Here is a 21,309-nt window from a genome sequence, read left to right as displayed (position 1 = left end):
TGTAACGTCTTCTCCCAGTCAGCCAGCCACAGGCAGAGCTGAGAAGAGAACCCAGTTCTCCTGATTTAGAGCAGTGTTCTCTCCACTGAACCCACGGCAGGCCTATGAAGAAATTCCCAGTGTTTGCTGGGCATTTGCCTCTTGGCCAGACATCAGCACATTTTGAAGATATATCGAGAAAGTGAAATTTAAGAGTCTGACCTCTTAAATGAAATTAGCTCCCCTTGCCTGAAAAAGTAGAGCAATGTGCTTTCTAGAATTCCACAAACAATAAAGGACTTATATTTTAAAATTTACAAAGACCCAAATAAACCACAGTATTGGATCTTTCCCTAGTCAAAAATTACAGTCAGGGGAACTGGACACCCTAGGAAAATTATAATAGGATTACAGAAATCTAACCAATTTTCCAGAGTGTGCAACATGGGGAAGATAAGAGGGAGGAAAGGAAGGGGATGGAGTGACCATCTTTGCTTGGTTCATACGCTGTGATGTGCAAAGCAAGCCTTCCTCAAGCTTTACTCTTGGGATCTCTGAAGGGAAAATGAAATTAATTGATTTCTTTAAACTTCCGCTAACAGGGATTTTAGAGAAACCTGAGGTATGTTGTTAAAAAAAGTGATGCATTTTTACATTCTGTGAACATAAAAGGAGAGACATTCCTTCCCTTCCCTAATCACCAGTCCCAACTTTCAAAGTTTTCCTTTTCAGAAACATAGATTGAATAGATTGCTATTGAGCAGAAGAAATGAAAAGTAGGAAGAAAAACTGTTTGAAAGCAAGGGAGTATAAGTGCTATCGTCTGTGTACTCCAGGGTGTCCCTGTTATAATCACCAACATAGATTTTTTTTTAATGTTCAATTCTTCGACCTGCAAGTGAGGGAGAGTAGGCAAGGATAGAAGAGCGTAGGGTGGGAAGGTGAGGGTAGAATGAGGACTAGACTGGTGTAAATATAGGCAATTCAGAGAGATTTTCCCCACAAAATAATACCCATTCTCCCTATTGGTTATCAATACTAACTCTGCCATTCAAATTTTACTTTTTAGTACAAGTACAGGATTTTGCAAATATAGAACAGCAATTCCTCCTAGCAGAAAACCTCCTCTCTGATGTCACTGGTAGGGCTATAATTTATGCAGTGACTATGGATCTGGAAAAAGAGTTTGACTAATTTGATCAGTTACAATAATTTCAATTTATTGCTTGGTTTACAAACCCCATGTCCAGAATACGAGCAGAGCTCCGTGTGGAAAACCTCAAAGAGAATGTGGCTTTGAACTTTCAAATGTGGAATTTTCAAGGTAAAAATCAATTTACAAATCAAGTCACAGAGAATCAGATGATGAGCTCTTATGCCTAGCAGCCTAGTTTCCCAGCCCGGTTCTCTCAGGCTGTCCCATACATAATAATCAGTTCTTATTCAGATCTTGGGTCTTGGTGGGCTGGTGTAGAGAAAGCCGGGTGGGAAGAACTGTCCTTCTTGGAAAAGTCACACACCGTCGCCCTCAGAATGCACTGCCCTCCCCAACTCAGTGTGGCCTATTGGAAAGAACATGGGGTTGGGAGTCAGAGGTCATGGGTTCCAATCCCACCTCCTTCACTTATCTGCTGTGTGACCTTGGGTAACTCACTAAAATTCTCTGTGCCTCACTTCCCTCCTCTACAAATGGGGATTTGGTACCTGCTCTCCTTCCTACTTAGACTGTAAGGCCCATGTGGGACCTGATTATCTTGTAGCTACTCTAGTGCTTAGTACAGTGCTTGGCACATAGTAAATACTTAACAAATACCACAATTATTAACTCAGATGCAGCTAGTTTTAGCCCAGAAACAGCTGCAGCAGGGGAAATATGGAGTAGGAGCAAAGAAGTACCATCAAGTTGGTCAGAGTGGGCCCTTCTGATGATGACTCCGGGAGAGCAGGGAAGGATCCTTTAATCCCAAAGTTAAAGCAGTCCTGAAAGTCACATTCAACAGTTTTAGTGAATTCATTCTCTGCACTGCGGAGACAATGTATTATTTTTAAGATTAGTCAGTAAACCTTCCAAAAGGTGCAAAAGGTCATATTTGGGTCAACTCAAGGCTGAGTGTCCTTAACTACTGAGTATCCTTAACTCTAACAAAACCGCATAAAATAGGTGAGCTGCCATTGCTTTGGAACTGATTTTTAATTTAAGAAGCACAAAAACAGCATTACTGGGTATACTATGAACATTTAAGAAATCTGGAATATAGGTGTTTTCATGGCTTATCTCCTTTTCCCCGCAGGGATCATCATATTAAATGCTTACAATACCAAATGGGCTGTTATTACAACGGTTATTATAACAGCTGGGATTTGAACTGTGGATGCTGTCAAAAGCCTGGTCAGTGAATTCCAAGACTGAGCCAGTATCCTTTTAGACCCCCAACTTACACAGTTTATCCTCTGATCCCTTCCCCTGTCTAATTCCCCAGAACTGTGAACATCAACTTTAAAACTTGACTAAAAACTATTCAGAAAGTCTGAAAAAGGACCATTTAGCAAGTAGTATCACTTATCTTTAGGGATTACCCTAAATCATTTAAGCAAAAATAGGCTGCTTATAGATGAAATCCCCCAAATCTTTGGTTATCTTTAAGGTAACTGAAAATGCATGGAAGAAGTCATTTTAAAATGCTAGTTTCATGATGACTTCATAGGCTTTCACATCAGAAGAATTTTTTTAAAACTGACTGTGTACTAACATGCCAAATTTGCTTAATGATTTATTTCATCTATTCCAGAAATCACGAATTAGGCCAGCTGAGCCAATGGTTATTTGGGAGAAGTCTCTGTTAGCATTTATTATCACTAGGGGACACTACATGAAAAATTATCTAATATCCTTATAAGCAACTTGAAAGGTAAAGTACGGTTCTTGGTATCCATTTGGCACAATGGATGGAGATCTTCCATTTCCTTATATTAATCTGAGTTCATAAAGATTCCAGATCATTTACTAACAGAGGACTTCTACCTCAGAAGAGGATTTACTAGACTGAAGAAGGTAAAGTCTGAGTTTTGGATAGCAATACTTTAAGTTAATAAATAATTAAGAAAAAAAAACTTGTTACATTCAGGGTCTTCTTAGAAGGCGAGCTCCTCACATTCCACATAGAATTGCCACTGCTGATCCATCATGTGGCTAGGCAAAAGTTCTTGGTTACTTATTAACAGCATTTCCTTTAGTTGCAGAATATGGGTGATATCTGGCTTTGAAGTCCACTGGCTGGATGATCCTGTATAAGCTAACAAAATGATAATAATAAAAGTGTGGTCTTCCAACTGTAGGAATAATGCTCTGTTTACAGTATTATTTTACAAAATCACTGCACTTAAAGAGTGGCTGTATATGAAGAAAGACATACATTGGTTTTGGGGGTCCAAATGACCTTCTCCCCTTACTCCTTTTTGATTACCTCTCAGGTGAGCAGCAAGGAAAGCCTGTGTCTGTGTGCATACAGCTGCCTTACTTCACTCACTGGTTTAGGAGACCCTGCAGGGATTTCACCGGCAGAGCCTGGAACACTGATGATGTGCTCTGGTAGGCCAGGGATTGGGAAGGTTACCAGAGGAACAGTTTGTGGGGTGGAAGCTGTACAGTTTTTGGCTCCTTTAAAAACTTCAGTGAGGCATTTTGGAAAGGGGCCGGCAACCCCTTCTGAGAAGCAGCGTTGCCTAGTGGGAAAAGCCCCAGGCCTTGGAGTTCTAATCCCAGCTCCTCTCCTTGCCTGCTGTGTGACCTTGGGCAACTCATTCAACTTCTCTGAGCCTCGGTTCCCTCAGTTGTGAAATGGGGATTCAATACCAGCTCTCCCTCTTTCTTAGACTGTGAGCTTCATGTGGGACAGGAACTGTCCCCCGCCTGGTTAATCTGTACCTACCCCAGTGCTTAGAACATAGTTCTAAATTAAAGCACGTACTAACTTTTTTGGTTTTTTTATGGTATTTGTTAAGGGCTTACTGTGTGCCAAGCACTGTTCTAAGTGCTGGAGTAGATACAAGGTAATCAGGTTGTCCCACATGGGGCTCACAGTCTTAATTCCCATTTTCCAGATGAGGTAACTGAGGCCCAGAGAAGTTAAGTGACTTGCCCAGGGTCACACAGCAGACAAGTGGCAGAGCCGGGATTAGAACCTGCATCCTCTGACTCCCAAGCCCGGGTTTTTTCCACTAAGCCACGCTAACAACTCACAAAAAAACCCTTCAGTTCCTGAGCCTTGTTCATGTTACTAAACTGTTACAAACTGTCTTACCCCCGGTACAATTACAAATCACCAAACGGCAACTGTGGGAGGAGGCTGGCTTCTAAAGAGGAAGGTGAGAGGGGTGCAGCAGTTTTCAGCTGCCTTCATTACACCTTATTGAACCCCTCTCTCAAGGCCCACTAACCCTCAGCACAAATGAGCTGTTGTGCTCAAGCATCTCATGAGGCTAGATGAAAAATGTCCTTCGTAGTTAAAGACAACACCCTCTAGACTGCGACCTTGTTGTGGGCAGGAATGTGTCTATTTATTATTATACTGTATTATACTGTATTATCACAAGTGCTTAATACAGTGCTTTGCACACAGTAAGCACTCAATAAATGTGATTGAATGCATGAATAAATGAACCACTGATGGTAAAGTTTGCCTAAGAATGTGTGTGTGGTTGAAAAGGCCAATATGGGGCCCATGGTCCCAGCTATGTCGAGCTCACAGAAAGGTTATCCCTTGTTGTGGTGTTGTGCTTATTAATTATTATATAATGAATAATAATAGTATTTGTTAAGCATTTGCTATGTGCAAAACACTGTTCTAAGTGCTATGTTGGCAGCATCTAGAGCTGTTAATTCTTTTGCCTCCTCTTCTCCATTGTCATTAGGAAACCACCCAGCCCGCAGCCTTGAACCAACTGGATTGTTTCTCCTCCAATTACAAAGATGTGTGATTCTGGTTAGAATCAAGCCTAGAAGAAGTTCTTTATTCAAGATTAAACCCAGCTTCTGCTGTTCAGTGGTCACTGAAATGAGGTCTACAGAGTACTCATGCATGCAACTTCATTTCACTTTGTAACAATGTCTTTTGTAGGATGTATTTACAGGAGACAACTGCAAGGCAGGATGGAGCAAAGCAAGGCAGCATAGAGGGCAGAGCAAAATCATTATTGATTTATCAAAAGTGGTTTAGCTGTAATACTGAACAGAAAAATTGGTCTTATTACAAGTTATGTTATGGGAGTCCTAAATAACTAATAAAAATTCACATCACAGATCTTGCAAATATTCTGCAATTCATCAGTCAAGTGTCATTTTAAAAATCCCCAGAAGAAGTCTGTGAAGACCATGTAATAGCCCGTGGCAGTGTCATGCAGTGTCACGGACTGCCTAATGGACTGAATATAGTGGAGTTTAGAATAGTTTTAATCTAGGTAGGGTGCCTTGGAACTCTGAAAAATAAATAGAATAGTTTAGATAAGAGCCAATACAGTGTTAACATTTAGCAGACTATGACCTCTGGCCTCTGTCTCTAGAGACCTTGGCTGACTTGGAGTATTAGATGAAGTTTTTCTTTTATATTACAAAAGTCATGAATATTAGATGAAACCATACAATTCTTGAATATTGCATTTCATTTTTCCCACTCCAGCCAATTAGGATCTACATTCTTCTGTCTAGTATTAGGCTGCTACCAGCCTGGCAGCTGCCCTGCCTTGGGTCTGTGTCTCTGCCATGGTGGGGTGTAGGGGTGGGGGAGAGAGAATCATGAAAGTGAAGGCTTGAACCCCGATACCTCCAGCTCAGTTTAGAGAAGCAGTGTGGCATAATGGACAGAGCACAGCTCCGGGAATCAGAAGGACCTGGGTTCTAATCTGGACTCTTCAACTTGTCTGCTCTGTGATTTTGAGCAAGTCACTTCATTTTCTGTGCCTCAGTTACTTCATCTGTAAAATGGGGATTAAGGCTGTGAGCCCCATTTGGGATTTGGACTGTGTCCAACCTTAGTGCAGTGCCTGGCACATGGTAAGCCCTTAACAAAAATAAAAAACAAAACAAATCTCAGAATGTGGGGTCAGTAGCAGAGCCTGGGAGCTGTAAAGAACTGTCCTAAGCCCTGAAGAAATGGGCTTCAGAGACCCACTTTCACAATAGGGTTTCTAGAACCCCAGGCACATGAAGATAGGGAGCACCAAAGGAAGGGGGCCTATTTATGCTGTCCTCTGGTTTGAAGATGAGGCTGTTTTTATAAGTGTGAGTGTCTTTAGACACTTAGCCCTATAACTCCAACTTACTCTTTGTACCTCAATCTTGTCTAAACACAGACTCCTTCCTCTGGCCTGGAACTCCCACTTCGTATCTGACAGATCACCACTCTCCTCATCTTCAAAATCCTCCTAAAGTCACATCTCTTCCAAGAGACAACCCCCGACTAAAGCCCTCATTTCCCCCTCCCCCCTTCCCTCTGTCTACACATTTGGATTTTTCCCTCTTGGGCCTTGATATTCACCCTACCCTCAGCCTCACAGCATTTATGTACATATCGTCACATTCTGCCATTTCTCCCATCTGTCTGTCTCTTCTGCTATACTGTAAGCTCCTTCTAGGCAGGGATTGTGTCTGCCAACTAGATTGTATTGGACTTTACCAAGTTCTTAGTACAGTACTGTGCCCCTTGTAAGCACTCAAATAATTACCAGTGATTGACTAAGTGGTGATTGTTTATCCTGAGTAGCATAAATATTTCTCATAGGAAAAAATGACCGCTCTGGTCCCTTGAAGACTATCACTGCCCGACCTATTTAACACAGTCATGAATGAGCTTGCTTTCTCGATCGAGTTATGCTGAAGACCGAGCTTGAGAAGATGGAGCCAATTTGGTTTGGTCAGACTTTTGGCTTCAGCCCCCTCCTCCCACTCAGGAGAAGGCTCGAAAAGACCTTCCTGGGTGTGGAGGGTAAGCGGGCCACTCAAGGGATCTTCTCCTCATAGCTCATCTGGCTGGAAAGCAGGTTCAGTGTGATTTTTCCTCTCCCTTTCTCTCAGTTCATTTTAACTCAGCAATTGGCAATCAAATATGATAAATTCTTATTATAGTGCTCTGCTCTAAGTAAGCACTCAATAAATACCACTGACTGATGGTACAGTGGCCGAATGGCATGGGGCCCTGTGCAGGGGCATATTGGGTTCCCAAGGGGAATAGAGGTGACGATGCAACTCTTGCTAACTTTTCAGAGTCTTCAACATCCCCTGAATGTAGCCTGGAGCCGGTCTGGTCCCCAACTTGTGCCCCTGATACCCTGTGGAGGTGGACACACATTCATCCAATCGTATTTATTGAGCGCTTACTGTGTGCAGAGCACTGTACTAAGCGCTTGTGGCACAGACAGAAGGAAGTCAAAGGACAGTGATAGTTGAATTGAGCAAGTCAGATCTCCAAAGGGGTCAGTCACCTCAACTAGAAGGGGCACCGATTTAGAAGTGAGTATCAGTGCCAGCCAAAATGATTTGGTGTGCCAGTCTCTGGTAGTAGTATGGGAGTTGCCAATGCCTACTCTATTCCTTTTTACTTTCTGGCTTTGGTGTTGAAATACACATTTTCTATTCTTTCCAATATAGCTACAGGTCACCCCTGAACCTTTTTTACATCTACTTACTCTTTTGATTAAATGATTGCATGTGGTATTCATAATGCATCCCTGTGTACAAACATACCCTGCCCCCTTGCCACACATGCACAATCTGATTCTACTGCAAAGCAAAATGCTTTAAAATTTCAACAGATGGTAAGAAAATACAGACTCTGTAATCGTGCAGTAAAAAAATAAAAACAAAACCCTCAAGTATGACTCTTTCAGTAGAAAGCTCATTGCCCTTTTATAGAAAGTAAAACTGGAGAATAATTGTGGCCATGGAACGTTAAATGACTTGGTATTTAGACTGCGTGAAAAAAATCAAGCCTGGATTTTAATCTGTGAGCCTGGAACATCATATGAACATAAAAACCCTATGACTGAAGAAAACAGAACTGTACATTTTGCTTTTGTATAAAAACTTAAGAGGGCCCCTACAATTCTGATAAAAAACTTCCTGATTTGGTTTTGCTTATTTGGCCTTCAGATTTTATGTTTAAACTCCCTGAGGTAAGATTAATGTTATGGGGACAGGTAGTGTGCCTTAAAATGTATTTTGTGAATTAGGAAAATGTTATTTTCTTAAGAATTTATTCGTGTTATCAGGAGGAAGTTTAAAATAGGAAAGGAGCAACAGTGTTTAATGCCAACTTAATTTTGGAGCCTTGGACTGAGATCACAGGCAGATTTCTTCCTGAGGTGTAGAAACATTAGCATGCACTCAATATCACAAAAATTTTTTTTTAATGGATTTGCATTCATATTTGTGCTGCATTATGTCCGTAACCTTGGAGTTATCCTTGACTTCTCTCTCTCATTCAACCCACACATTCAATCCTTTACTAAATCGTGTTGGTTCCACCTTCACAATATTGCTAAAAATCCACCCTTTCCTCTCAATTTAAACTGCTACCACATTAATACAATCAATCATCCTATCCCACCTTGCTTACCGTATCAGCCTCCTTGCTGACCTCCCAGCCTCCTGTCTCTCCCCACTCCAGCCCATACTTCTCTTTGCTGCCTGGATCAATTTTCTAGAAGAATGTTCAGGACATTATGTTGCCAACTTGTACTTCCCACGTGCTTAGTACAGTGCTCTGCACAAAGTGCTCAATAAATATGATTGATTGATTGATTGACATGTTTCCCCACTCCTCAGGAAACTCCAGTGGTTGTCCATCCAGCTCCGCATCAAACAAACGCTTCTCACCATTGGCTTCAAAGCACTCAATCACCTTGCCCTCTCCTACCTCACCTCGCTACTCTCCTACTAAAACTCAGCCCGCACACTTCACTCCTCTAATGCCAATCTTCTCACTGTACCTCAATGGCATTTATGTCACCACTGACCCCTCGTGCACGTCCTGCCTCTGGCCTGGAATGTCCTCCCTCCTCAAATCTGACAGGCAATTACTCTCCCTTGCTTCAAAGCCTGATTGAAGGCCCATCTCCTCCAAGAGGCCTTCCCTGACTAAGCCCTCCCTTCCTCTTCTCCCACTCCCTTCTGCGTCACCCTGACCTGCTCCCTTTATTCATCCCCCCCACAGCACTTATGTACGTATCTGTAATTTATTTATTTATATTAACGTTTGTCTCCCCCTCTAGACTGTAAGCTCACTGTGGGCAGGGAATGTGTCTGCTTATTGTTATATTGTACCCTCTCAAGTGCTTAATACAGTGTTCTGCACACAGGAAGCGCTCAATAAATGCAACTGATACATATATACCTGTATATATGTATATATGTTTGTACATATTTGTTGCTCTATTTATTTATTTATTTATTTTACTTGTACATATCTATTCTATTTATTTTATTTTGTTAGTATGTTTGGTTTTGTTCTCTGTCTCCCCCTTTTAGACTGTGAGCCCACTGTTGGGTAGGGGCTGTCTCTATATGTTGCCAACTTGTAACCTCCCAAGCGCTTAGTACAGTGCTCTGCACACAGTAAGCGCTCAATAAATATGATTGATGATGATGATGAACTGAATGAATGAATGAATTACATATCCTTCGGCATGAGGAGAGGTACACTGACCACATTTCAGTGAAGAAAATCTTCCTTTGAGTTATTAATTTTTAACAGTGAGTCATTGGGTCATGGGCCACTTTGAGGAAAAGAACACAGCTGTTTTTCCTGGAAATGCATGTGTTTTCAAATGATGAGCCCTGTCAAAGGGATATCATAATTATTGCACATTAAGTGAAAGAATTTAGGAGAAGGACATTTTCTCTTCCTCTGAGTTAAATGAATTTAGTCTAATGTGCTTGAGTGCCTGGATGCCATGGTGATAAAGAACAGAGAATTCAAAAATAAGGGATATAAAATATATAGGTAAATACAGAAATGGAAAGCTTTCTTAATAGAATGTTTGCTTTAAGTAGTTTTGTACTCTAAGAAGTTTTAAATAAAAAGCATCCATGGTCATGGTCGGATCCATGGTCATGGGTTCGAATCCCACCTCCCCCACGTCTGCTGTGTTCCCTTGGGCAAGTCACTTCACTTCTCTGTGCCTCAGTTCCCTCAACTGTAAAATGGGGATTAAGACTGTGAGCCCCACATGGGACAACCTCATCTCCTTGTGTTCCCCCCAGCGCTTAGAACAGTGCTCTGCACATAGTAAGCGCTTAACAAATACCAACATTATTATCTCTTATTATCCAGTGGGAACATTTCCTACCCCTCTTCCAATTTTATTCTTTGAGAATGAGCATCATAGGAGGTGAAGGGTTCACTTCCTCGGCCCTCCTGGTAGAAACTAAGGAGGAGGATCTTCAAAGGATCAGTCATGTGGGAGTTAATTTCCTAGTAGACAGCCACAGAAATGTAGTCCTGAGTCATGTTGCTGCTTTTTAGTTGAATAGGGGCACATCAACAGTTACAGTGACCACAGCATCACTTTGATCTGCTGAGCTTGTCTATGAAAGTGTGAAAAAAAAAAAACCAGCCCACAAAAGGTTTTTCTTTCCCCCCCCATCAACCCTCCCCACTGGTTAGTGTCACGGTCATCATCAAGGATCAACAAATATGGAGGTCTGTTGCCTCTGCCATGTTAAAATGTCAACAGTGTCACCTTGAAACTGAAGGACGACTACCTCGTGACAGTGAGTTTCACCCACTGAATGGGTGATTCAAGAAACTGGTGTGACTAACAGTCTCTTCTTTACTACAGGGATTGTATTCAGCTGTGCCGTCATACTTGTTAAGTCACTGGCACTATATTTAATTCCTCCTCTTACTTTCATCATCATCAATCGTATTTATTGAGCGCCTACTGTGTGCAGAGTACTGTACTAAGCGCTTGGGAAGTACATTTCATGGCCATCCCAGGGAGGAAACTCACCATCCCCTCTTCTGGGTGCTGCAGGCAGTAATGAACTGTTCGTCATTCCTGTTTCCCAGCACTCCAGTGTTTGAGGAAGGGTTTCATTGAGTCTTCAAAGTTTTGTTTGCATGCTGGAAGTTGGCCTGGGTTGTGGAAAAATGAGCTCGTGCAGCCCCACCCAAAAATAAGCCCCTGCCACGCCTCTGCTGATGGTCTCCTACATATCTTTTGTTTTTACCGGAACGGTGAGGGGCATTTGGAGCTTCAAAGCATAACTGTGCTGTTTTCATGCGTGGGTCTAAAGGTTTTAATGCTTTGCCCAACCCCTAAACCGTAATGGCAAGAGCACAGGCTTGAGAGTCGGAGGATGCGGATTCTACTTCCATCTCTGCCACTTGTCTGCTGTGTGACCTTGGGCAAGTCACTTAGCTTCTCTGTGCCTCAGTTACCTCATCTGTAAAATGGGAATTAAGACTGTGAGCCCCACGTGGGACAGCCTGATTACCCTGTATCTACCCCAGTGCTTAGAACAATGCGTAGCACACAGTAAGCGCTTAACAAATACCCTAATTATTATTATTATTATTCAGAAATTTTAAAATCCCATTATCCTCTTTTTAGGGGCATTTGTCCCTCAGACCTACAGTAAGGATTCTCAATCTTCAACACCGAGGACAAAGCAGGCATCAACATCACTTTGGGGGTAACAGCTATTATTTCTAAGTCTCCCCGACTTGTATTTTCTGTTTTATTTGTATAATCAGAAAAATAGATGCATGCACTATTGGGTCAGACTAATCCATCCCAGAATTCTGTCTCACAGTGGCACCAAAAGATGTTTGAAGCAACATTACGATGGCTGCCCTTCTAGACAACCAACCTCATGGTTGGGGAGGTAGCATTAATCATCCCTAATATTTTTGTCTAATAGCCCACATCATCCATAACTCTGTCTTCCTTGAGTCTATCTAAACTACACAAACTTTTTAACATCGCTATATTTTTCCTCTAATCCATTATTGACCTCGTAGCTATTAATGTATCCAAACCTTTCTTGATCCTAGTACCATTTTCTGGTAAAAAAAACAACAAAAAACCCAAAAACATTCCCCGTTTTTACAGCCCTTTTGGGTGAGGAGGTATTTTGCACTGCTCTTTCACCAGACTCTCAGTTATGCACCACTTGCTATTTTTCCTAATTAGATTTAACATTATTTTGCCATTTCTTATCTTTTCTCTTTTTCATTTCTCAAAATTTTACCTCCTTTCTCCAATTCCCCTTGGGCACTCTGCATGGATCAAAGGCTGGGTCAAGAACAAAGAAGACTCAGCATATGGCTGGTGGAAAGGGCCTGGGTTTGGGAGTCGGAGGACTTGGCTTTACACCCAGCTTTGCCTTCATTTGATCTGTGATCCTGGGCAAGTCTGGGTCTCAGTTTCCTCATCTGTAAAATAATATGTATAAGGGAAGGAGGGGGACCTGCAGTTTTTGGGGGGAAGAAAACCCATAATCAGAAACTACTTGTGCAGTTAACAGAGAAAGTAGTACTCTATAGTAAGTTCCTAGAAATTCCACTTGGGCTTGCTTAAGTATGTGACTGTATTGTTCTATCTATTAAAAAAAATCACTGTTTTGGGAGAATTAGGGAAATGCTAGTCGTGACCCAACCACTCGGTCTTTCAAAAGGATGGAAAGAGCTCGACCTGGGGAAGAGGAAGAGAACAAAGAGGAAGGCTGGTGAAGCAGTGGAGCTGAAGGGGAAAGTTCCAACACAGGGGACTCTGAGGAACTCTCCCTGACGAACTCTCCACAGGCCAGGTGGTTGGCTCAGCTTTCCACCTTCTCCCCTTTGTTGAGGATAAAATTAAAATGGGGTGGGAGGGTGCTTATTGTAGCTGAGGACCTGCTGTCCCATATACCTAAACCCAGTCCTTCTATAATAAGGAGGTTGCATTCTTGCAGACCCCACAATAAAGGAATTTCACACTGAAATACCAAATGTCCGATATCCCGCTTTCTTTGCACACAATCTGTTTCTTCTGACCCTGTCATACTGTATCCAGATAAGTCCGTTTTATTGGAAAATTTTTCCCAAATTTTTGCCGTCAGTTTCCAACCAAAATCATTTTAGCAGAAATGATTGTACGATATATGTATAATAGTAATCCCCTTATATTGGAAAGGGAGAGGGGAGTTGGGAAAAAGCCTTTTACCTAAGGTAGTTCTCAGGAAAATATGAAGTTCAAGACAATATGATTTAAGAATACTGGATCTCAAAGTTATTCACATATCACGTGCAATTAATTACTTTTTGGATATTCTAGAACACACTTGGCTTTCCTGTATTGTCTATTACGGCCCAATGGTCAGTGGCAATGATTCCAAAGCTAAGCTAAATTATTCAACGCAACAATAGCAGATATCTTAGCACCTCAGTTGGCAAGAAATGCAGGCTCTTTGTCAAGAAAATAATTTGAAATGCAGATGAAAAAGCTGGGACTGGAAAGACAATTCTATCAAAAAGAAGCCGTGAATCTTCTTTCTCAGGCATCGGGACATACAGTTTCCTGGGGTTTTTTTTTAGACTCTAAAGAATTTCATGAAGAAAAGTGAAGAGGGAATTAGAAGGCCAAGTTGAAAGGCATCTAAAAGCCTGGAAAAAATGACTTCCACTCAGCACGGATATCTGGTTTAGCCAGCCCCTCTCTCAGGAAAGGTTGGTAGCGATTGCTCTTTCCTCCGTGGCCTGACCAGAAACCACTTCCTTCTGGTGGGGTCAACTTCTCAGTTGGCTTTCCTAAGACTTGGCTAGTTCCATTAGATTCATGCAGAAAGTCCAGCACCCAGAGTAACAATCAATTATGGATTTGCTTTCAGTGAATGTAGGACTCTCTCCAACTCCTGGCATCAAGACCAGGGGAATAAGATTTCTTTTTTTCCTCACCATCCAGAAGAGTTTCAGTACAGACTGTGGTGAGAAAAAGGAATTGGATCAGGGCTAATTCTTGCAATGGATGTTTTCAGGGTAAGCCATAGCTCAAAAGGAGTAGTCCATGAAACATCTGCAGCCCTTCCAACCGGACCGAGAGTTGTGCATACCTGGTGGGCAGGGCTGGTTTGGCGGAGGCAATTTTGGTTCCACAGGTTTGTGTACTTCTTCAGAAACGTACTTAGAAAGCTCCTTCCCAAGATAGGTTACCTAGGCATTTTCAAAAACAAAATTGCAAGACCATAAGAACTCTCTGGGACAAAGAGACCCATTTTTCTTCATCTGCAAATTTGTTAACTGTACAGTCATAGCACTCTATAAATAATACATACTGAAACCTTAAGTCAGTGCACTGTGAAAAATACAGACTCTTACATTATTAGAATGGAACTGAAGACACAGGCTCATGTCTAGATGTTAGTGTGGGGATGCACTCTTGCCTGTTTGTGAACTTGGGTTACACCACTTAGCCCAGTGGGCAGCAGAGCTAGGTATAATAGGGGATGAGATAGCTTGGCAGGAGCAGTGGTAATGAGTGGCACGTTATGGTAACTGGTAGATTCTTGCAGGCGAAATGCAGGCATGAACCTCTCCAATTTAGAATGGTCCAGGAGATGTTCTGTCACCCTGGGTCATACCTGGCTCAGGGGACCCTTGCGAGATTCGGGGAAGTCCCGGGATAGTTCCACGACTGGTTTGACCAATGGTCCATCCAGCCCCGAATTCTGCTTGGAGATTAGGGACCTAACATTTGCTATCCCTAACTTTTCCTTCTGCAGCCCTGTCTTTCCTTCTAATAATCCATTATGGACTGCTCTCCCTGGAATCTATCCAAAATGCTTTTCGACCCTCTGATCTGCACGACTTCCTCTGGGGATGGACTCAGCCGCTCCATGATGAAACAATCCCCTGGATCCCACCCAATCTAGACCCAAGCCCCTGGGGTTGCTCTGAAATCTGAGATGGTGGGAATCATCTTTGGAGCCTCCAAACTCTGTGTGGTGAAAGCAAGAGTCTGTCATCTGGCAGTGTGGTGCGGCCTCTAGCATCTCATTCTCTATTGTATTCTCCCAAGCGCTTAGTACAGTGCTCTGCCCACAGTAACTGCTCAATAAATACCACTGTTTGACTGTTCAAAATCCATAATTTAGTATCTGTCTCCCCCACTAGACTATATGCTCCTTGTGGGCAGGGAATGCGTCTACAAAATCTGTTCTACTGTACTCTCCCAAGTACTTGGTATAGTGCTCCATATGTGGTAAGTGCTCAATAAATTCCATTGATTGAGTGAATGATTGACCTGCACCCAGAAGAGCATAATGAACCCTGCTCTGGGAAAGCTATGGATGATCTCACAGTAAGCACTCAATAAATATGACTGAAAGAAGAAAGAATGAATGATCTTGACCCATCACATGTTTCCCTATGCCTTCCTTTTGCTCTGGAGTCAAAACCTGTAGGCAAAAAAGTATTTATTCATTCATTCATTCATTCAATCGTATTTATTGAGCACTTACTTTGTGCAGAGCACTGTACTAAGCGCTTGGGAAGTACAAGTCGGTAACATATAGAGACAGTCCCTACCCAACAATAGGCTCACAGTCTAGAAGGGGGAGACACAGACAATAAAACAAAACATGTTGACAGGTGTCAAGTCATCAGAATAAGTAGAAGTAAAGCTAGAAGCACATCATTGACAAAATAAATAGTAAATATGTACAAGTAAAATAAATAGAGTAATAAATCTGTACAAGCATATATACAGGTGCTGCGGGGAGGGGAAGGAGGTAGTGTGGGGGGTGGGGAAGGGGAGAGGAAAAAGGGGGATCAGTCTGGGAAGGCCTCCTGGAGGAGGGGTGGGGTATCAAGTTTTGGACTCCACTAATGTGCTGTAGGATTATATTTGCATATCAGTTATTATTATTATTGAGCTCAATTTCCTAGCCTGGCCCAGATTCCTCCTTTGCCGGGCCTCTGCAGGCCTTCCCCAAATCCGAGCACTTTGTTTCTAACCAAAGGTGTCTGAATGTCGTATTGATTACTGAGCATTTGAGGGTACTTTAAATTTGAGAAACCCAGGTTTCTGAATGCAAGTACCCCCCAACCCCTTCTCTTCGTTGCCCCCTGACCCAGCCCAAACTACTATATTTTTATACAATCATCCTCAATCCTGCTCACATCCAATTGGGCCTATATAAGTCCTGCCAAAAGAAAAATAGACGGGGGCCAAGAATAGGCTTGAGCTGAGTCTCTGCAGTGTTCTCTACCTTTCTGACTTTAGATAGAACCAACAGTAATGTGACATGAGGAAATCCTATTTCTTTTGTTGAGAAACAAAGTGATGCCAAGCGGAGGCTAAATCTGTGATTTCTTGAAATCTCACTCCCTTGCTCAAGTGTGATGGAAAATTGAGTCTGGTTAATATTCTCAGTCCTGAGCTACCTCTAAATGTCGTTTTCATTGACAGATGTAATTGAGCACTTTACCATATCCATCTTTCCCGTCACAGTTTGTACTAAGCGCTTGGGAAAGTACAATAAAACCGGGTTGGTCCACAACGATCTTACAGTCTCTTCTTCTTCCCAACTGGAATTTATTTTGTACTTGGCTCCTTAATGGAAGAGAAGCATCATGGCCTAGTGGAATGAGCATGGGCCTGGGTATCAGAGGACCTGGGTTCTAATCTCAGGTCCACCACTTGTCTGTTGTATGATCTTGGGGCAATCACTTCTCTGTGCCTCAATTCTCATTCTCCCTCCTAGACTGTGAGCCCCATGTGGGGCAGGGCCTGTGTCCAACCTAATTAACTTATATCTACCCCAGCATTTAGTACAACACAGAACAGAATGAATGAACAGTATTTGACACACAGTAAGTGCTTAACAAATACCCCCATGCAAAAAGAAAGAGATGTTTTCTACCTCTAATGTAATCTCTCAAGAATTTAGAACGGTGCGCTCTGCACACAGCAGGCACTCAAATATTATTATTGATTGATTGATTCACTGCTACTGCTGCAAGGACCCTGCTGGGAACCAAGCCCTCAGGCCTGAGCCTGATGACAAAGAGAGTCGTGGGGTTCCCCTGAGACTGTGTTTTCACCAGCAAATGCACAGCTACATTGGCCCTCTTCCCTGGGCCATCAGTCACCTGGAGAGCAGGAATCCAAAAAGTTTTCCAAGTGTCCAAGTTTTTGGTGGGGTGACAAGCACAGATCCATCTGGTCATTTTCACAGATGGCTTTGAAGGAGTAAAGCACAATATGAATAGGATTATGGATTCCGGAAGGGAAAGTTTCCCCTTTATACATTTGCTAATATGCAGCATAAAGACCCAAAACTTCATGCTCTTTGAATCCTCTGCATTTTTTAAGGAAAACCAAACAATTGTATCCCCGGAACAGGTCCCTGGTTCTTTAGGGACTGAACTACCTCATTTAAAAAATAACAACAATAACAACAGCAATAATAATAATGATAAATAACAACAACAATAATAATGATAATAATAACAATAAGATTTGTTAAGTGCTTACTGTGTGCCAAGCACTGTTCTAAGCACTGGGGAAGATACAAGATATTCAGGTTCGACACAATCCCTGTCCCTCATGGGGCATACAGTCTAAGTAGAGGGAGTAGGATTCAATCCCTATTTTACAGATGAGGAAACTGAGGCACAGAGAAGTGAAGTGACTTGCCCAAGGACACACAGCAGACAGATGATGGAGCTAGGATTAAAACCCATGTCCTCTGACTCCCAGGACTGGGCTCTTTGATAGCTTGCCACCAGGCAGCTATTGGTTGCCATGTGGCAGCCATGGAAGTCTTTGAACAGACACATTAAGTTACAGTTACAGACACTTTTCGGCTGTGGGATGAAGCCATTACAAGGTAGCACTAGCTTGCAAAAAAAGGGAAGGATGTTCGGGGGCTCTTTTATATAGTCTTGTCTCAGACATTCCAAGGGAGGAAAAAAACACCCAGTACTCACAGGTTTATTTAAAGATCACTGTGACACAAAAAGGCATTTTATCCAAGAAGTGTTTCTCAGGTGAAAAATGCATTTGAAAAGCACTCTGAAGATGAAAATTGATGTGGTGTGGGGAGGGCAGGGACAAGGCCTGCCCCTAGAAGGAGGGACAGCCAGAGTCAGAGGGAGGGCAGATACTCTCTGTGTAGCGGCCAGGTATTTCTGCTGGGAGAATGGATTCACCTTCCTGAATCCAGGTTAACAGGAAACAAGCTTCCCTAGTAATAATAATAATAATATTGATAATTACAGTATGTTTTATGCGTTTACTGTATGCCAGGGACTATTCTAAGTGCTGGAGCAGATACAAGACAATTGGGTTGATACAGTCCCTGTCCCACACAGGGCTCTCAGGTTTACTCCCCATTTTACAGATGAGGGAATTGAGGAACAGAGAAGTAAAGTGACTTGCCCAAGGCCACACAGCAGACAAGTGGTGGAACTGGAATTAGAAGCCATGACCTTCTGACCCCCATGCCCATGTTCTATCCACTAGGCCCTGCTGCTTCCCTACCATCTGGCCAGAGAGAGGTAACCTGTGCCGTCAGCTGCTAGACTCTGGCTGTGTGGCTGTGACAGAAAGCAGATTCACTGAACCCGTTTTTGTAGGTGGCAGCCGATTCCAACTGGGACAAGAGAAATGCTGTATCTAAGTGGCTGGTGTTCTTCACCGGGACATCCTGAGAAATGCCCTAGTTTAGTGACACTACAGGAAGTCCAGCAAATGATAGAGGAGAGGCTGCCTCACCCCTCACCATCTTGAAGAGAAGAGCTTGGGGCCAAGGAATTGTACCTCCCATATTTGACCAGAAAGCCAGTTGGCAAGGCTGTCCCATGGCAGTGTGGGGCCCAGGACAATGTTTTGTGAGGCTCTCACTTCTAGGCTTGGTCCCCAGAGAGAAAGGAGAGGTTAAGCACTGGAATTCCCAACTGATGTAGTCATTCCACTCCTCAAACTGCTTCCCCTTCGCTTCTGGGAGCTGATTTGGTCCCATGGTTCTTGGGCTGGGAGGTGAGTGTGGTCCTCTACAGGGCAAGGCTCAGGGCAATTATCCTGATATGGAGTACCAATGGGCGGTCCTGTTTCCTGGGCTTGAAGGAGCCTGACCTCATTCTCCTGGGGAATTTGGTCCCCTTGAGAGGCAGTGTGGCCTTGTGGAAAACCACGGGACTGGAAGTCAAGAGATCTGGATTCTAGCCCAGCAAGTCACTGAACCTCTCTGTGCCTCAGTCTCCTCACCTTTAAAATGGTGATAAGATACCCATTCTCCCTGCCTCTTAGACTGTGAGCCTGGGTGGAATAAGAATTTCATCAGGTCTGATTATTGTGAATCTACCCCAGCACTTGGTGCTTGGCACAAAATTACTATTAATATTTTCATCGTTCATTGTTATTTCATCATTATTACTATTATTTAGCACCACCTGGAGATGGGACTTGAAATACCAGCAAGAGCCCCGAGACTTTCACAGATCTCAAGCTTACAGAAGCCAACGGAGTAATATCACGCACTTTTCCAGCAGCCTTTTCTCCCTGTGCTAATGGGTTAGAATTGGTTTCAGTTGTTCTTACAACCAATCATTCCAACCACTGGTCATGTAACAGGTATCCAGACAGTACAGCGTACAATCTCACCCTTGTTTGAGAGAATCTGTTCCTTAAGAGACTGTTGAAAAAAAGTGACTCCCTACCTTATTCCACACGTACTTCCAGGTCACATAAATATTACTTCCTAGGAGTTGTTTAATCCAGGCAATAGGGCTGATATAAATATTTCCGCTCTCATCCTTCACTTTTCCATTGGGCAAAATACTGGCTTTATAACTGAGGTTCTAGAGTGGAAAAAAGAAAGAATGAGAGGTTAACAAAGATTATCTTTTGGGTGAAAGAAACAACATTGTGAAATCCTGTTCCAGCTAAATTGGAGCAGCTATGGTGGCTAATTTTGTATCTTGTCTTTGCAGTCAATTATATCTGGACATGGGGGGACAGTGGTTGTGCAGATAACGGAAAGCACATTTTACAGAATATTATCAACTTCACTGTTCCCACACACCAAACATTTCACCACAGCTGCTAGAAAGAAGTCAGTGAACTGGGTTCACCTCCTTGATTTCCCCTTATTCTTTCTGGTGAAGGTGGCTAATGAGCAGGGCAATATCTAGGAGGGATATCACCAGAGGAAGAGAGAGGAATAGGAAGGATTTGGTTAATTCACTAACTGGATAATCTACCCCTGAGAATAGTAGTAGTAATAATAATGATGATTATAATAATAGCATTTTAAGTGCTTACTATGGGCCAAATACTGTATTAAGTGTTGGGCTACGAACATACAATATGATCAGATCTGAAGGTTTCTGTGCCACCTGGGTCTCAAAGGGAGGAAGGGGGGTGAGGAGGAAAACCGGTATTTAATCTCCATTTCCCAGATGAAGAAACTGATGAGATTCAAGTGTATTTAATGCGTTTAAGAAGATGGAGTCAATTCTGCCATGAAAGCATGCTTTCATGACATTTTGGGCAAGTCACTTAACTTCTCTGTGCCTCAGTTACCTTATCTGTAAAATGGGGATTAAAACTGTGAGCCCCACATGGGACAACCCGATCACCTTGTATCCCCCCCAAGGCTTAGAATAGTGCTTTGCACACAGTAAGCGCTTAACAAATGCCATCATTATTATTATGACATGCTTTGGCTAGAAGGCAATATAGTCTTTCAAGCATCTCTGTTAATTGCAGTCTCACAAAAAAGGAATACAGTAAAATTACTGGGGTGTGTGCCTTGGGGCCTAAGTCAGAAGGAGTCAAATGGGGCTGGGGCCAAGTTGAAGGGAACCCAAGAACCAGGCTGGAAGGGATAGGGACTAGAGAGCTCGGGCCCGAGAGTTAGAAGGACCTGGGTTCTAATCCCGGCTCTGCCACTTGTCTGCTGGGTGACCTTGGACAAGTCACTTCACTTCTCTGTGCCTCAGTTCCCTCATCTTTAAAATGGGGATTAAGACTGTGAGCCCCGTGTGAGACAGGGACTGTGTCCAACCTAGTTACCTTGTATCTACTCCAGTGCTTAGTACGGTGAGCACTTAACAAATACCATAAAAAAAGCAACCCAGGCATTGATCAGGAAGGGAAATGGGAAGGGAATAGAGCTAGAGGGTGTGAGCTAAACAGGCCCTGCCACAATCAATCAATGGTATTTATTGAGCGCTAACTATGTGCAGAGCACTGTACTAAGCGCTTGGGAGAGTACGATACAACAGAGTTAGCAGACCCATTCCCTGCCCGTAACGAGTTTAGAGTCAGCTTGGAAGGAAGGAAATGGTT

The 21,309-nt window shown here is 42.8% G+C and overlaps 1 protein-coding gene across 1 annotated transcript in view; it reads right to left on the bottom strand.

Moving 5' to 3' along the window:
• Positions 1–2,001: 2,001 nt before the first annotated feature.
• Positions 2,002–21,309, bottom strand: part of ANKRD31 (ankyrin repeat domain 31) — a 94,159-nt gene continuing 74,851 nt past the window's right edge. Inside the window, exons 23-25 of the mRNA XM_038765988.1 lie at positions 19,677–19,817; positions 14,066–14,165; positions 2,002–3,272 (exon numbers count right to left, since the gene is read on the bottom strand). Coding sequence (XP_038621916.1) covers positions 3,112–3,272; positions 14,066–14,165; positions 19,677–19,817 — 402 coding nt within the window. The 3' untranslated portion in view covers positions 2,002–3,111. The remainder of the gene's footprint in view (positions 3,273–14,065; positions 14,166–19,676; positions 19,818–21,309) is intronic.

This window comes from Tachyglossus aculeatus, chromosome 23, assembly GCF_015852505.1.
Source record: "Tachyglossus aculeatus isolate mTacAcu1 chromosome 23, mTacAcu1.pri, whole genome shotgun sequence".
Classification (NCBI taxonomy): domain Eukaryota; kingdom Metazoa; phylum Chordata; class Mammalia; order Monotremata; family Tachyglossidae; genus Tachyglossus; species Tachyglossus aculeatus.
The sequence above is the reverse complement of the archived record's forward strand: the minus strand, read 5'-3'. Positions and strand labels throughout refer to the sequence as shown.